General features: G+C 56.3%; 1 protein-coding gene across 6 annotated transcripts in view; it reads right to left on the bottom strand.

Moving 5' to 3' along the window:
* Nucleotides 1-417: 417 nt before the first annotated feature.
* Nucleotides 418-17,454, bottom strand: part of IMPDH1 (inosine monophosphate dehydrogenase 1) — a 28,606-nt gene continuing 11,569 nt past the window's right edge. For 4 of the 6 annotated variants that reach the window (XM_026510646.4, XM_026510640.4, XM_044388106.3 and 1 more), the window contains exons 10-15: nucleotides 17,202-17,297; nucleotides 15,737-15,880; nucleotides 15,485-15,629; nucleotides 15,061-15,204; nucleotides 14,863-14,946; nucleotides 418-2,809 (exon numbers count right to left, since the gene is read on the bottom strand). In XM_026510646.4, the coding sequence (XP_026366431.1) occupies nucleotides 2,782-2,809; nucleotides 14,863-14,946; nucleotides 15,061-15,204; nucleotides 15,485-15,629; nucleotides 15,737-15,880; nucleotides 17,202-17,297 (641 nt within the window). In that variant the 3' untranslated portion in view covers nucleotides 418-2,781. Of the gene's footprint in view, nucleotides 2,810-12,904; nucleotides 13,651-14,862; nucleotides 14,947-15,060; nucleotides 15,205-15,484; nucleotides 15,630-15,736; nucleotides 15,881-17,201; nucleotides 17,298-17,454 lie in introns of those variants that run through there. The other 2 variants (XM_026510648.4, XM_026510647.4) reach the window with 1 other exon arrangement.

A 17,454-nucleotide genomic window follows, 5' to 3' on the forward strand; every position in this document is an offset into this window, starting at 1 on the left:
CCCTCTTCTAGTAGGGAACTCGTCCAAATCATTTAGGGGCTGCCTGAAGGCTGCATACTGGGATCCAGCCTCCGATTTTCTCTCATCTACTTAATAAAAGTTATCCTGCTAGAGACATTTCCCTTGAATCCTCCTCATAGAAAGGCTCATTTCCTGCTAATCGTGTTCACTTAAAGACTTCTAAATGGAAAGACAGAAATAAACATACCCCAGTACATTAAAACAGCAATCTTCCATGACCAAATAGAGTTATTCCCAGGAATTATATTTTTAAAAATATAGTCAAAAGGAAAGTTAGGGTTCTGGGTTAAGATCGTGATTAAATGCATATATCTAATTTCACTCCCTCTCAAAACCCCACTAAAACTTCAATAAAGAGACTTTTATTTTTTTTAATTTTTTTAAAAGATTTTATTTATTTATTTGACAGCCAGCGAGAGAGGGAACACAAGCAGGGGGAGTGGGAAAGGAAGAAGCAGGCGCCCAGCGGAGCAGGGAGCCCAATGCGGGGCTCGATCTCAGGACCCTGAGCCGAAGGCAGATGCCCAATGACTGAGCCACCCAGGCGCCCCCTCAATAAAGAGATTTTTAAATTGAAAGATAAATCCTCAAGGATGGAGAGAACGGGAAAACAGACAACAGCCACAGAATTTTTGAAGCAGGATGGCAGACAGCCATGTGGTTACTGACTTATCAGCCCTGAGGAAAAAGACATCTCCACTGGCAGTGGGGAAAATGGAGACCCAATTTGATTTACATTGCAAGGTTCTCAGAAAACACAGGAACTGGCAAGCCAAGGTCCCTCTGGAACTGTGGAAGAGGTTGCTAAAATAAGGGCCAGGATGAAAAGCAGTTAGATCCCTAGATTTCTTCCCTAACTCCAAGCCAGTGGGCTACAAGTCCCTTGCCCATCCCAGCCAGAGTCTGGAAGATTTTCCCCCTGAGGAAGGTAAGATAGAGCGTGTCTGGATTGGTGAAGCTTCGAATGCAGTTGTGAACAGAGATACCATACTGAAAATGCTGGAAACGGGGATTAAGTGACCATGTCACATGGGACGCTGAATGCAGAGGCCCCTAGCCTTCTCCTACTATTGGGCTCCCAAAGAGCTGGGAGTAGGACCTTTGCTCTTTAGGCAGGAAACTGGAAGACTCTGCTTTGGGGTATTTCACTAGCCTAAGAGGAAAGACCTAAAGATACTGACATAGACGTTTCCCTCCAAACAACCCAGACAGATCACCCTACAGTGGGAAATCCAACCTGTGAGTTGACTTAGGGTTTTTGACCAACCGTCTCACCCTCCACAACCTTAATCACAGCGAAAGGTTACCAGACATCCAGGAAATGTTCTTTTTTTCCCTCTTTTTTAAAGATTTTATTTATTTATTTATTTATTTATTTATTTATTTATTTATCTATCTATCTATCAGAGAAAGAGAGAGAGAGAGCGAGCAACCACAAGCAGGGGCAGCGGCAGGCAGAGGAAGAAGCAGGCTCCCTGCTAAGCAAGGAGCCTGATACAGGACTTGATCCCAGGATCCCGGGATTATGACCTAAGCCGAAGGCAGACACTTAACCGACTGAGCCAGCCAGGCATCCCCATCCAGGAAATTTTCTAACGCAAATAGAGACAAAACAAGCAACAAGAAAAGTAACTTGCAGGAAACAGGTTATACAGAGAGAGCAGGAAGTGTCAAAAAGCCCATTGTTAACATTAGAGAAATAAGACAAGCTAGTGAATCCAGGAACCAAGAACAAGATGCTATAGGCAAAGGGACAACCAGAACACAGCAGCAGCGAGAATTCGGTCTTGAACCATAAAATCATGACAGCAGAAACGAAACATCAGTAGAGAGCTGGGAAGATAAAGCTGATTAAGAAGTCCCCCTAGAAGTAAAGCAAGCCTACTAAGAAAACACAGAAGACAAAAGATAAAAACGTTTGAGGACAGCTGCAGGAGTTCAACACTAAATTAATAGAAGCTCCAATAAGAAAAAAAAAAGAGAGAGAGAGAGAGAGAGAGAGAGAGGAAAATGGAAGGGAGGAAATCCTCACTGAACTAATTTGAGGAAATTTTCCAGAACAGAAGGACATGAGTTGCCAGCTTATTAGAGGTGTGTCCACGAAGGCCCAGCACTGAAAATGAAAATAAACTCACACCAAGGCAAATTAAAGAGAAGTGTGTAGAAACTTCCAAAACAAAGTAACATACAAAGGGTTAGATACCAGAAAGGCTTTGGATTTCTCAACAGCAACGACAGAAGTTAAAAGCAATGCTTTCAAAATGCTGAAGAAAATTTACTTCCGCCTAGAATTCATATCCTTCCAAGCTATCAGTCAGGTAAAAAGATAGGATATATCCATTTTCAGACATGTAAAATTTAAAAATGTATACTTCCCGTGCACAGTTTCTGGAAAAGCTACTAGAGAGAGTGTTCTACCAAAACCAGAAAGTAAGTCAAGAAAACAGAAAACGTGGGGTGCAGAACACAAGCGATCCAACACAGGAGAGAGGCAAAGGGGCTCCCTTGGAAGAGAGTGAAGGGGGACCCCAGGAGGTCAGCTGTGAACCACGTGTAGAGGGAACGCCAGTTCAGACTGGAGCCTTGTGATTGACTCAGAAGACACGCTGACAGCCGTCATCACCAAGATCTTTGATTCCAGTGTGCCATCTTTGGACCCTCAGGTCAGAATTGTCTAGGTGAGCCTGCCCCAGTTCTTCTGTGTACTTGCCTTGTCTGGACCATGCGCAGTGAAGCTACTGTTCTCCCCTCCATGCCCGCTCAGGAAGTGTTCTGTTTTGCCTTGCTCCTGAGAGGAGAGAGGAGTGAGCTCAGAAGCAGAGAGCACAGAGCTCCCGAGGGCTGGTGAACTCTCCCGGTCACTGCAGTGAACTCTGGGTTTCCCGGGACTCCCTTGTGACCTTGCCCACAGACATTTCCAGAAAAGGTTCTTGTAAATTCTCAGAGTAGCCAAAGCCACATCAAGAACCAGGGGCTCTGCTCAGCATCCCTTCTCCAGGAAGCCTCCGCCCAGGACAAGACCATCCTTGCCTCTCCCACTTAGATTATTCTTGCTCCTCAGCCTTGTTTAGGAATACACACAAATGTGGTGAACCCGTACATAAAAGCCCTGTGGGGCCGTCCTCCCCTAGGAGGTCAGAGCATCCTCCCAGCAGCGAGAAGGCCAGTGCCTGCAGGTGACCGCCTGCTCTCGGCAAGGGAGATGAAGAAAAATGGAAGGGAACGGGAAACAGAGCACTGAGGGGAAGGAGGCCCAGGGAAAGGAGATGGGAACCAACGAGCCCTAGCTTGCTCTGATCCCGGAGGTCCTTCTTGCATCCTGCTGATGGCTCCTAGCGTGGGGGAGCTGGGGCAGGCTGGCAGAGGGTCCCTCCAGTGAGTCCCTGCATTTCATCTCTCTGTGTCTTTAGTTCTTGGGGATTAGGGTGGATGGGACAGGGGTCAGGGAGGTCTGCTGCACACATTATTTTGTAATTAAAAAAAAAAAAACACCAGTGCTTTAATCTTTTGACAAAGACAGCTGTTCCCAAGTGTCTGCTTCGTGCGTCTCCATCTCCCTGTTTCTGCAGCCCTTAGACTTCACTCAGCCTTATTGTTTTCCAGCGTATCAGATTCCTCATTTGTAAAATGGGGATAATAATAGTCCTTCCTTCATAGACTTACCGAGACCACTATATGAAGAGCTTTGAACACCAGAAAGACGATAGAAGAGTTTACTACTGTGTTACTATGGTGTCTATGATTCCAGGAGTGACGAATAAAGCCGCTGCAGGGAACGAGGGCGTGGAGAAGGTTGGGGGCAGTGGACAGAAGAGGTTGGTGGGGGCTGGGGGAACAGGAGTGTGGTGGGGACAAGCGGGAAATGCGAGTGGCTGGGGGAGGAGGATTCCTGGGGGGGGGCTGGGCTACAAGATCCCGGCTAGCCAGCAGGAAGAGGTAAAGAGGTTGTGGCTGGTAGGAGCTGTGATGCCATCTGCAAGGTTGATCTGTTCAAGTTTTATAGGGCAGAGTAGGCCCCAGGGAAAAGTGTCCTGGTTCTCACATCCCTGTGAAAAAACACACGTCCTGCTTAGGAGCCAAGGTCCCCTACTCTGGACCACCCAGGCACAAGATGGGGGGGGGGTGAGGGGACAGGTCCCCCCGCTGCGGCTGTACTGCCCCTCCTCCCACACGAATGTGTTGGAGCACACTCAGCTGGGCTTTGGTTTTTGACAGCCTGAAGGCTTCCCACACGTGTCCCCGAGGACTCAGCTGTTTCCCCCAGCGGGGGAGTGGAGACCCGCAACCCTGAGCCGCTTCTGCCCGTGATCCTCCCCGCCCCATGCCTCACAGGCTTGGAGGACAGAGAGGAGCAGCCGAGGAGCCTGCAGGGCTGATGGAGGACAACAGAGCTGCTACGTTGGCACCCCTGTGAGGTCTGATCGGGGTGTCGGTGGAGAGGGAGCACCCCCCCTTCCGCCAGAGGGGAAGCCAGCAGCCCCAGCCCAGGTCCCATTCCCCTAGCTCTCCTTGGCCGGCTTCCCTCATCTCTGCTGCCACCGCCGAAGGCTGGGGAGGAAACTTAGAGCAATCTCTGCTCCTCATCTCAGCCCTGCTCCTTGTTTCCGGAGACTCGATGCCTTGGTTAGTTATGTAAATGGCAGGATCGCTAAATGGCAAAGTTGATGCTGGGGACACTCAAGTCTACCTCACCTCCCAGAGGGCCTGGGCTGGGCAGGGAACGAGGGAGGGGACGTTCTCTGTGACTGGCTGCAGGGAGAGAAGAGAGGAACCCTTCTGGATCCCCTTGGGTCCTTTCTCTTTCCTTCACCCGCCCCTCCTCTGCTCTCTCCTGGTCGGTGAGTGGGGAGTTCACTATTGGGGTGCAGGCTGTGGGCACACCGGCTAGTGTTCTACATGTTTCTGCGCTCTGGGCCCTGTTCCCACTACAGGCTTATTCCCTGATCAGCTGCCCGGAGGAGGGAAACGGGAGGAGCTCCTTTGTGAAAGCTTTCCCAGAAGAAGGGCGCAGGTGAAGAGGGCAAACCAGAAATTCCATTGCTTCCAGCTGTTAGAGCAGATTGCTTAAAACACGCTTCTTGTTGTACACGGTGAAATAAGCCATTCATCGAACTCTATCCCCAGTTTTGAGATCCTAACAAGGTGTCTGGGAGCAGCCTTACTTGGGAACCAGGAGACCTGTGTTCCAGTCCTATGTTAGGCAGAGCTGTGAAGAATGTTCCACCCCTTCTCTCAGGGCTGGGCCACCGCTGATAGGAGGGTGAAGTCATGTCTGCAAGGGCAATGGCAGGAAAAGCTTGGAGGACGGGGCCACTGGGAGATTGAGGGCAGGCAGGGGCTTGGAACGTGATAAGGGACCCCAGAGGTGAGGAAAGCCTGCTTCATCCTGGCCTCTTGGGGAAGACTGGGCTCCTCCCTGAAGGACCAGACTCTGCCAAGAGGAGGAAAGTGTCCTCACAGCCAGTGCGTGTGTAGGGGACCGGGGCGCACAGCTTCCCCTAGCCCCAGCCCCTGGTGCTGAGTGAACTCCGGCCACAGGCTGGCTCAGAGCAGGAAGCCCAGGGAAGGCAGATGGCGACAGACCCTCAAGAAGGCTCTCTTGATCTTTGGAGATTGAGTCCTTTCTGAGAAGCTGGTGGAAATTCTGCTCCCTCTGCCCAGGAAAATGGACAGGCACACAACCTTGCACACGCGGGGAGGGGGGTCATAGATCCCCCAGAGCCCACCCTGAACCCCAGTCCACAGATCCGATCTCTCCTTCTATCTCCACGTCGCCCAGGTACCTTTTCCTCTGTGTCCCACACCAGGGCCCCGAGTTACTGCGACACAACCCAGGCCTCCGGGAGCTGGCAGGCCAGATCAGGATGCAAATGCCAGGGACTTGGAGTCAAAACAGAGGGCTTCCCGGAGGGAGGGGCTCGTTTCCAGTCTGAGGAGGCAGCCTTGGGATGAAGGCAAGCCTGCAGGCTCTGGAGCTGGCCGGGCTCTTCATCTGTACCTCGGGGATCCGTGCCCACCCCCGAGGAACGGTGTGAGATAATACTGATGGTGTTTAACACGGAGTAGAGTGAGGCTCGAGGTGAATGTGCTGTAAATATGCCCTCGGCTATGGAGGCAGTGAGCATCCTAGCTGGGTCCTAGGAAGTTGGATAATGGCCTTCCACACATGTCCACCTCCTAATCTCTAGAACCTGTGAATATGTTACCTTACCCAGCAAAAGGGACTTTGCAGGTGTGACTATGTCAAGGGTTTGAGGTGGGGACATGATCCCGGTGGGCCCTGTGTCATCATAAGAGTCCTTAGGAGAGGGATACAGGAGGGCCCGAGTCCTCTCTGCCTCCAGAAGGAGCATTGACTAGAGCCTCTATTTTAGATTTCCAGCCTCCAGAAACGGAAGTTAGTAAGTGTGTGTTGTTGGCAGCTGCTCAGTTTGTGGTCATTTGTTAACAGCAGCAACAGTAAACTCATACACGACGCCTTGCCAGGAAAGGCCGGAGCCCACGGGGGCAAGGCTTTGATGCAGGAAGGAGTTTGGAGGGGAGTTTTTGCAGCTAGGCTAGGCCAGGAGTGGGCCTGTGATGAGAGAGGAGGGCCAGGCATGGAGTGCTCAGCCCGTGACCTCACCCTTGGCCAGCCACAGCTGCCCTGGCATCCGGACGCCTGTCAGCCCGGGCTTACATGCCTCACTGGGCCAGAAAGGGATCCCTGTGTAGCCAGGCCCCAGGCAAGGGTGGGGGTGTGGCAAAGAAGGCTGGTGCCAGGGGAGGGAGCCCGATCAGCCCTGGGGTTGTAGAAGCCACACGAGGGGAGGGAGGAGGCCAGCAGGGGCTGGCGAGGCGCCCTGTCACCCAGGGCCCCACCAGCTCAGTCCTGCTCTACTTCTCTCCTGAGGGGGCAGGATCATTCCTTTCCTCTCTTCTTTTTCCTTCTTCGTCCCTGGGCTCTCCTGGGCTCCCCTGGGAGAAAGGGAGGGGTAGGGAGTTTGGGGCTAGAGAGCAAGTGGTTGGGTCACAATTGGCTCAGTGGCAGAGTAGCTGGGCAACCTTGGGCAAATTACTTTGCCTCTCTGAGCCTGATTTCTCCTCTGACAATGAGGATGGTAATAAGTCTCTACTGCATGGGGCTGTATTAAATGACCTAATGCGTGAAACACAGTGCCCAGCATGGCGTCAACCCTATCTTTGCAACCTCTGTTTGTTGCGCTCAGCAGTATGCGTTAATTTCATTCATTCTATTCAACAGGTATTTCAGAGCAACGCTGTTCTCCATGATGAAGACATTACAAAGGAAAACAGACCACATACGTAGAAACAGAGAGTATGTGTGCGATGTGTTATGGAAAACAACAAAACAGGAAAAGGAAGGGCTAAGGATGGAGGTAGGGGAGTGGTTTGCTGTTTTGTGCACAGGGTCAGGGAGGGTCTGTCTAACCAGATGCTGATCGAGCCCACACCTGAAGGCGATGAAGGAGCGAGCCACGTGGGTATCTGGGGGACACAGAGGGAACAGTCCTGGTGGGAGCATTCGAGGACAGCAAGGCGGCAGGCGTGGCTAGGACAGAACTGGGGAGGTGAGAGAGGGAAAGCAGGGTCGGCCATAGCTGGGGGGGGGGGGCTAGATCGTGAAGGGCCTTGTAGGCCACAGTAAAGACTGGATTTTACTCTTAACCCCGGGGAAGCCATTGGAGGGTTTTGAGCAGAGGCAGGAGAAGAACCACCATGGCCGTGAGGAGAAGACTCTGTAGGGAGGCAACACTGCAGGCCGGGACAGACTGGGCTCCTTGCAGGAACCATGCAGGAGGGGACGGCAGCCTGGACCGCCATTGCTGGGGGAGAGCCTGGAAGAAGTGCCTAGACTGAGGATGTATTCTGGAAGCTCGCCAACAGGATTTGCTGATGGATTTAACACAAATGTGAGAGAAAGAGGAGGCCAGGGTGGCTCCACGATTTTTTGGTTTTGTTTTTATCTCAGCAACCAGAAGAACAGAATTGCTATTTTTTGAGATGGAGTAGATTTAAGAAGGACCAAGTCTGGGACGATGGTGGGGACCTGTGATGGTTAATTTTATGTGCCAACCTGACTGGGCCGTGGGTGCCCAGATAGTCAAACATTATTCTGGGTGTGTCTGTGAGGGTGTGTCTGTGAGAGATTAACATTTGAATCTGTAGACTGAGTAAAGCAGATTTCCCTCCCCAATGTGAGTGGGCCTCATCCAATCTATTGAAGGTCTGAAAAGAACAGAAAGGCTGAGTAAGAGAGAATTTGCTGTCTCTGCCTGACTGTCTTCGAGCTGGGATATTGGTCTTCTCCCGCTTTTGGACATAGACTCCGACTGGATTGTTCTCCTGGTTTACAGGTATCGGTAAACGTTTATGGTTATGTTCAGGGTGAGATCCGATTTAATATCCTGATGGACATGTGGGGCAAGCAGGGGAATGAGTGAGAGTAGATTAGATCTGTGAACTGAATTTGAATCCTCCAAATCTGTCCCTTGACCCAGTTGAAGCTGGCCTTCCCTACACAACTGTTGAAATGGAATCCATTCCCGCATGGCCCCGGGTGCCAGCTTTGTCCTTCTTGGCCCCCTTGCCTGTCCTTGGTTTCCCTGGAAAGTTCACACAAGCTCCAGAATTCCTAAATCCCCTCCCCTCCACCTCTGTGGTCCTCCCAGAGGGAAGCCTCAGTGCAAGGTCAGGGGAACCCTGAGCAGAGGGGTGCCCCACGCAGGCCGGGCAAAGGTAGCCGTGCTGCAAAGGGCAGATTCATCTCTGCCTCTCTTCAACCACACCTAGTGCTCCTGGTCCCCCAATGGGCCTCACCCTCAGCTCCCTCCCGCCAGCTTCCCTTAGGGACTTGGACACCATGCCCACCAGGAAGTAGGGTGGAATGGAAGGGAGAAAGTCTGGGCAGGCTCTGCTTCCTCACTGAGCTCCCCTCTTAGCATCTGGTGACTTGGGAAGTCACTGTCTCTCCGGGCCTCATTTCCCCCGCCCGTAATAAAGGAATGTGTGCCACTACCGCCTCATGAGATTGCTGAGGATACGATGCACCTGCCACGGTGACTGGTGCTTGGTAATAAATGGCTGCGGAAAGCAGGTCTTTTAGGCTTCTCTCCCCGCCCCCAGCCAGCTTCTCTCCTTTCTGAGAGATTACTTTACTCCCGTGCTCCTCCTGTCCTTCAGACACCAAATTTTACTGTGGACATGGGCAACCAGGGAATGGTTGCCAAGGGCAGGGCTTTCAGAAAGGCTGCCTGTTGCCTAGGAAACTGCCCCACTCCAGGGTCCCCGGGGTCTCACAGGTCGATGGGTCCTGGCGCCACCTGCTGGATGCAGTGCCACACTGCTCCTAAAGCCGCCAGACCTGGCATTCCTGTTTCCCCAAGCATGAAATGCACTCGTTTCCCCTGCTCTTCTCCCCCCCAGCATCGCCACCATATAAAGTCCTTTCCTCCTTTGTGTGCCTAGATATTCTGAGACAAGAGCCATGGAAAGGAGTTAGAGGCACCGTGGACCATGGGAGGGGTGGAAGCAACATCTCCCCACGTAGAAGGACCGAGCAGAATTCCTGGTGTGGGGTCCAAACAAAGTTCCTCCCCTTACTTGATATCCCGAAGCTCAGAACACATTTCATTGCCCACTAGCCTGGTCCACCGGGAAGGAGCAGCAGGGAGGAAGAAGTTAAGGTTGGGGGTGGGAGAGTGACACTGGGTCATAATAAGGACGTCACACCACAGCCACCTCTTGCTCCCTTCTTCCTTCCCAGCCACTCCACCCCTGGTGAGCCTCATCCTGACTTCCCTTCTCTTGGCTTTTCCTGAAAACCTTCCCACCCACCTTGACAACAGGTATGGGGAGCAGGGTTTTGGAGCTGGGGCCTGGTGGGTGCTGCGGGGGGCTGTGTGTTCTGACCCTGGCCCTACCTCTAGCAGATGCCCTGCTCAGCTGGAGGCGGAGGGCTGCTGGGGGTGGGGCGAGGTGGACAGAATTGCCCCCTAACCCCCTAATGAGGAGGGGCCCATGTATAAAGTGGGGGGAGGAAGAGGCATGGACCCAGAGAGGTGGGTGTCGGAGTCGGGCTCTTACAAGCCTGGGGAATCCTGAAGGAACAAAAAGCTTAGTGTGAGGGTGGGAGGCGGAGCTGCCTCTCCCCCCTCTCCCCACGGCTGGCCCCTCTTCCTCTCCAGACCCCACTCCCGGATGTGAGGAGATGGGGTGGAGGGGGAATTGAGGGTAGTGGAGTCCACAGAGCTCGGGTGCTGACCCCTCTCCGGGCTGGCTGCCCACCCACTTCCTGATTGGCACTAGAAGCACAGAAGCTGAAAGAGCCTGCAGAGGGCTAGTCTGGCTCCTCCCCGAGCTACCGGGTCAAGCTAGCTGAGAGCCGGGCTCTCCGCCTGCAGATGTGGGGGGAAAGGCGGGGCCAGAGCCGAGGGCCAGCCACCACTCCCCCATCTGTCCTCCAGGGTGGGCCAGCCATAGCTCCACTGCTAGCCCCCAACTCCCGGGCTCCGTTCCCCTGTACGGCAAGCTGCACCTCCCGGGGTGCCCTGGGCCCCGCCAGCTGCTTTTGCTCCCGCCCCGGCTAGAACAAGTACCGAAGCTCTACCTGGCCTGTGCCTTCGAGGTGCTGGCCACGGAGAGGAGAGTGTGCTGAGCCGCTTCCCGGGCCAAGCGCCTGGGTGCTGGTGTCACTGCGGGGGGCTGGCACACTGGCCAGCTCCTGCTGCTGGTGCCTGCCCTCGCTCTGCACCGCTAATACCCAGTGCAGACGCTGCCGGGACATGGCACGGTGCTTCCACAGCCTGGTGTGGGCAGGAGCTAGGTGTGTGCCAGGGGGAGGGGGAGGGGGCGCCTGGGCCCCACAAACCAGGCTGGACTCCGCGGGGACACATTCTGCTGACCATGGGGTCTGTGATCTGCATCTGTCCCAAGTGTGGCTCTGGACCACCTCTGAATGTATCTGATGTGGCCTTCCTCCCTAGAGCAACTGTCCCTTTGTCCCACCTGGGCCTCCCCCACTGGGGCCAAATTATACAAGCCAGAGTGCGTGTGTCACCGGGGCCAGCCTGGCATGCGCTCATCTCCAGCCTCCATCCCTTTGAAGAAGGGGAGGGCAAATAGGACACGCTGAGACTAATTTACCGAGCGCCCATAAGCTTCCATATGTTCTCTCACGTAATCCCCACAATGAGGCCATGAAGTAGGTGCTGTGTTGTCTGAAATTCTTACGGTCCATAAGAATTTGAATTTGGCAAGAATTTGGCAAGTCTCAGAAACCACGGAACTGCGTTCATAGATTTCCTCCTGAACAGTGATTCTCAAGCTAGGGTATGTGTCGGAATGCCCTGGAAGTGAGGGATAACTCAGAGGCCCAGACCCTCTCCTACTTCGGTGAGCCTGGGCTCCTGGGTTTGTTTTTAGCTCTCCAGGGGGTTTGGATACGCACCAAAATTTAAGGCCACTGTACTTGAATTTCCTCCGGAAGCGTCAAACTAAGGCTAACTTACCTCAAGTAACGGGAAGGCCATTGTTACAAGATAACCCATTCTCCTGGTCAGCTCTAACTGACCGGTTGGGTCTAGCTGAAAAGGAAAATTCTCCCTTTGAATCACTCACACCCTTGATGCCGAGTGACTCTGTAGTTCTCTAAAAACCCTTAGATCTTTTCCATCTCAACTGCTGGTCAAGCCGACTCCTGTACGGTTTTTGTGAACCAACGTGCAGGACAAACTATGAAACATGGCCTCGTTTTGGTCCATCCCCTCTCAGCTTTTACCACTCCCTGGTATCTGTGTATCCTTCTCCCACCTAGCTAGGTCACCTCAGACTCTTAGGTGCTCACTGAGGCCACAGACTCCAGGTGCAAGGCCTCCAGGGACCCTCAATGACCCAGGCACTTGGCAGCGACCCCCGGAGCATCATCGAACCAGCTCTGAACTTCCCAACGGTCCTGCCCTCCAGTTCTTTCCTTCTCACCCCTGAAGACGCCGCAAAGCTGGAAGATGCCACCGTGACAGGCTGGCCCCAGACCAGGGGGCTCCTTCTGGAAGGGTCTGGGAGCGGGCAGGTACCGGCAGGCACTCCAAGAGCAGCCTAGGGCAGCCCCTCCCTGACAGTGAGGGCAATGTTTCCAGCTATTCACGACCCACAAGCTGGGGTTTTGTTTCTACACCCTCTGCTCATTCCTGTCCCTGGAACATTCGTGCTCTTTGCTTCCGCTCCTAAGCGGTGTCTGTACCTGGTGGCACGGCTGTGTGCCCAGTGCCCAACTACAACAGAAGCACAGGAAGGCAATGTGAACCTTCCCCCCACCCCCCTGGCTGAGGATATTCAGCAGCCCATATGTCAGTGCTGTCCCCACCAGGAAGGGTTTGAGGCTGGGACACAGGGCCCGAGCCACAGATGGACAGTGGGAGCGGAGCCCCTCTACCTGGTACCCACACACGGTCTTCACTGATGAGGCCGCAGGTCAGGGCCACAGCCATGCTCTGCTCCCGCCTGTGTCCAGGCTGCACCGTTTGGTGTCACGAGGCCACAGTGGGGACTTGTGGGCAGCCACCAGTGAGGCTCCCGACGCTTATCTTCTACAGCCTCGGTGGCCCCTCTGCCACTCCGTCTGCCTGCGTGGCTGCTGGCGACAGGCGGCAGGGGACTATGCCGGTGTAGGCATGGGCCTGGGAGACCCCCCCGCCCCCGGCCATGTGGCCCACTTGTGTCAGGAAGCCCCAGAGTCCCCCAGCTCCCTCCTCAGCTTCCTGGGGAGGCTGGGCCTGGTGCCCCACCCCCACCCCCGCTCTGATCGGGGCTCGGGGCTCCAGCTCCCCACCAGGACAGGGGCCAACTGCCCAGTGGACAAGGGGCAGAGACAGGATGGCAGAGGTGTTGAGACCTCTTGATTTATTCAGACTATTTAATATACAATGACGTAACTGTGACCCCAAAGTGTGCAAAGTTAAAGCCTTCGACTGCAGCTGAGAGGGAAGGGCAGGAATGGTACACCTGGGGGTGACGGTGAGTCAGGAATGATGGGCAGCCTCCTCCCCAGGGCCAGGGACGGGGGAGCGGCCTGAGGAGCAGGGCTGGGGAGCCTAGGGCCGGGGGAAGGGGGCAGAGACCTCCCTCTGGCCTAGGTCAGGAGCCCAGAAGTGCCACATGGCTGAGGGGGCAGCAGCCCAGGAAGGGGCCAGAGGCAGGGCCAGGAGAGCACCATTTCCGGGGTGGGGGTTGGGGAGGGAGGTGCCCTACGGAAGCCAGGAGGGGCCACCTGCCCCAGGGGTGGGTGCCAGGCCGGAGCAGGCTGCAGCGAGAAAGACCTGAGGCAGGCACAGGGCCTGAGAGCCCAGGCTGGCTAGGCTCAGGGGGACTGAAGGAGGGGGAGCCCGGGGGGACCCCTGGGGCAGCTGAGCCCCAGGAGCAGTCCTGCCTCTGCAGGGGATGGCCAGGAGGGGCCGCAGACCCTCAGGGGCTCCCTTCCTCTCTCCCTGGAAAGGAGCTGGGGAGTCCGTAGTGCAAATCTATGGACCACTCAGTTATGGAGGGAGGCTGTGCTCAAAGGGGCACCCTGCGGCGCACCCCCTCCACTGCCCCGGCTTCCACCACCATCCTCAGTACAGCCGCTTCTCGTAACTGTGGGGACAAGGCAAGAGGGAAGCCAAGAGTGGGTGTCTGGACCCTGCTCCATTCCCAGATCCCCTTGCCATTAGACCCTGGGCTGCCAGGGCCTCCCCACGTGGGGGGTGGGGGGGTGGGAAAGAGCAGGTCCTGCGCCTCTGTGTTCCCCAGGCCAAGGCTCCCGAAAGAACCATGCCAGGTCCAGAGACAGCCATGCTCCTTCTGGCCACAGCCACAGCTGAGCAGACTGTCCTCCATGCTGGGGGTGGAGACGCAGCTAAAGACAGTCCGTCCTCACAGAGCAAGCTCAGACCAAGCTGAACCTCTGCCGCCCATGTCTCTACCCCACCCCTGCACACACAGTGGCCTAGGCCCCGTGTGGTCACTGGGCCCAGTCCAAGACAGGGAAACCTCAGGCCTGCGGGCAGGGACATCTGTCTGCACCCCAGAAGGGGCCGTTTCCGCTGGAGGAGGGGCCACGGCTGGCTGCCCCCAGCTCGGTGCTGGTCCTAGGGTCCGTGTCCCATGATTACACCCCAGTGCCACCCCCGACCCAACGGCCCCCGCCCCCAGCCCAGGTCCCACCCAGACTGCCCCTGCTCTACTCTACACTTGGCCCGGGCAGCGCGGTTACTTACACGGCAGAAAGGTATAGCTACGGGAGGATGGGGCAGAAAGAGACACAGGTTAGATGCCCGCCGATGCCTGGGGGGACAGGCCCTCTCGACCAGGGCGGGGACGCATGCCTCTGTGACTACTGCTGCCAGCTAGCACTGCCCCCGCCCACGGTCGCCCCGGCGCCGGCCCTGGCATCTGTCTCTCTGCCCTTCTCCCCGCCAGGGGGCTCGTGCCCGCGGCCTCCACCTGCCTGCCTGACGCTGCCACCAGCAAGAGCTCAGCGCCACCAGCCTCTGCCACCAGCCACCAAGCTTCTGAGCAAGCAAGGGACTGGGAGCCCAGGAGGGGCCAGCGGCCACATCTCCCATGCCCTGCTCGGGGAGATGCCCGAGGGGAGGGGAGGGGCCTGCCTGCACTGGGGCTAAAGGACAGGGTTCAAGGGCGGGCTAGGCCCTGCAGGACAGGCCCATGGGGTCATCCTGCAGCAGCATCCATCCCTGGGGCAGATGGCCCAAGGGTTCCCTGAAACCTCAGCTTGGCCTCCGAACCATGGCCCCACCTGCCCGACCCAGTGCCAGCCAGCTGGGGCAAGGAGGCCACCACACTTACGAGTGCAGGCCATGGACACCGCCCTCGATCTGAGCCGACATGGTCCGCTTCTCAAACTTGAGCTCCCCTGAGTACATCATGGACCTGAAGGGGGTAGGTGGAGTGCGTCAGGGGCACCGAGGACAGAGAAAGAAAGAGGGAGAGAAGCAGCAGGGAGGAGTCAGGAGCCTCCCAGGTCCCCGCAGCCCCAGCACTCACCGCAGGACAGACAGGCTGCGGGCGCCGATGTCCTGGCAGCCGTGCTGGATACCTGCTATGAGGTAGGGCACGAACTTCTGAATGGAGCCTTTGTCCTGGATGGAGCCCGAGACGCCCTGTGCGATCTTCACCTTATCCCCCTCGCTGCGTGGAGGGCAAAGAGACTGAGCCAAGCAGCCCCACGGCCCAGGGGAGCCCACCCAGCAGAGGGGAGCCCACCCGCAAGGCCCCCCAAAGCAGCCACTCCCTGGGTTCTGAGTCAGATGGCCCAGGTCCTATCCCAGGTCTACTACTTGTACCCTGTGCCTCGGTTTCCAGAACAAGACCATGGAGGCCAGGCACCGTGTGGGGAGGTCACAGGTGGTGTGGATGCCGGAGGGCTGCGGGCTGATGGGCCTGGGGCCGGGGTTCGGAAGCAGGGCACCTGAAGTATCGTTTCTGGCTGCTGCTGCTCTTCTCCATGGCATCCAAGGAGCCCATGCCCCGGTACTTCTTGAGCCTCACCCCATCCGAGAAGAAGTACTCGCCAGGGGCCTCCGTGGTGGCGGCGAGCAGGGAGCCCATCATCACTGTGGTGGTCGAGGGGTCAGTGCCTCTAGCCCCATAGACCTCCTACTGCCCTTGCCCAGCTCCCGGCCCCCCACCGGCCTGCCCAGTCCCCAGCAGAGCCCCTCACCTGTGGAGGCGCCCAGGGCCAAGGCCTTGACCACGTGGCCCACGGTCTGGATGCCACCATCCGCTATGACCGGCACCCCGAAGCGCCGGGCGTACTCAGCCACCTTGTAGACGGCGGTGCCCTGGGGCCGACCACACGCCATCACTGTGGGAGGGCATAGCAGTCAGAGGAGCCCGCGGCAGCCCAGGGGCCAGGTGGAGGCCCCTTCCTCCGTGTGCCCCACCTCCGCTTGGGAGGAGGGGCAGGGCTGGGTGGTACTTCTGAGGCACAAGACAGGCGACAGCAAAGAAGAACACCAGGGGCAATGTCCCTCGGGGGACCTGGCCGTCTCCACCGAGAACAGCACCACGCGGGATTCTGACGGCCTTCAAAGTATAGCGTCCCCACCCCCAGAACGGTGCGCTTGGGTCTGGGGGGTCCCCAGGCTCAACCTCTCCCTCAACCTCTTTCATTTGCAAAGCCTGTCACTAGGAGGTCCTCACAGCCTCCTTTGGGATAGCGGTGTGCATTTCTCTGCGCTCAACTGTCCGAGGTGTTTAAGTATGAGGTTTTAAGTGGGAAGTCCAGGGAGCTAGCACTTTCTCGGGACGGAGGTAAAGCTGGATAAAGTGGAGGAGAGGCCTTCTTGGGAAGCACCTCGGGTCCGTTTTGTCCCTATTGCATCCCGAGAGTTAGAACAGTGCCTGACACACAACAGGTGCTCAATTAATATTTGTTGAGACACCGAGGGAAGGCCAACATTTACCATGATGGTCAGCTAAGGGGGACAGTAGAAACTTGAAAGCAGAGGCTCTGAACACCAAAAGGAGAAGACGTTTTGGGCAGGGAAGACTAAATGGGTCACTCAGTGTTGTGGGGAAATGACCCTCACTCGAGGGGCCAGACACATCCCGTCAGGCCAAGCCAGGACCCACAAGTCAGACACCGGGCTCCAGGGAGCACCCCTCAACCACACGGGGACACACCTCAGGGTCTCGCACTCTCCCACATCATGGTCAGGAGCGCGCCCCACAAAAGGGCTTTGTGACTGAGTGGATCCCCCTCCCCCACTATCACCACCCATGATAAGGTTGTACGTCCTTACACATTCAGGGACACGCTATCTCCACATCTTAACTATCTCCATGTCACAAAGCTTTTCCCAGCTCGGAGCTGGCTTCCAGCGAGCCCCTCAGAGAAGTACTCACACCAGCCTTGAGCCTCCAGATTGGGCCTTCTTGACCAGAATCTAAGAAGCCGGCTGGCACATGCCCAAAACTCACAGTAACCTTATCTTACACGAGCCGCCCCCAAGTCAGTGGGCCCGACAGAGTTTGAGCCCAGGTCTCCCTCCCTTGAGCCCCCCATCCTGGAGGGGAACTGGCACAGTGAGCACTCAGCATGCATCTGTGGACCCAGAGTGGGGCCCCAGAGCCCGTGGAGGCCAGTGGGGCATTCTTGTTGGCATCGCTCTCCTGACACCTACCTTCTTGGGTGATGCAGATGGAACCGCAGCCCATGCCCACACGCAGCCCGTCCACACCAGCATCAATCAGGTTCTTGGCCTGCGCTGCTGTCACCACTGGGGGGGTGGGGAGGAGGGTTTGGAGGAGCGGGGAAAGAGGAACAGTGTGAGGATGGGATGCCCTTGCCTTGCTCTGGGGCTGCCTGGAACCCCAGTCTACCCTCCCCCCTCCAACCCCCAGGGACCAAGCCCGGTCATTCAGCCCTCTGCGCCC

The sequence above is a fragment of the Ursus arctos genome, unplaced genomic scaffold (assembly GCF_023065955.2).
Source record: "Ursus arctos isolate Adak ecotype North America unplaced genomic scaffold, UrsArc2.0 scaffold_3, whole genome shotgun sequence".
NCBI lineage: Eukaryota > Metazoa > Chordata > Mammalia > Carnivora > Ursidae > Ursus > Ursus arctos.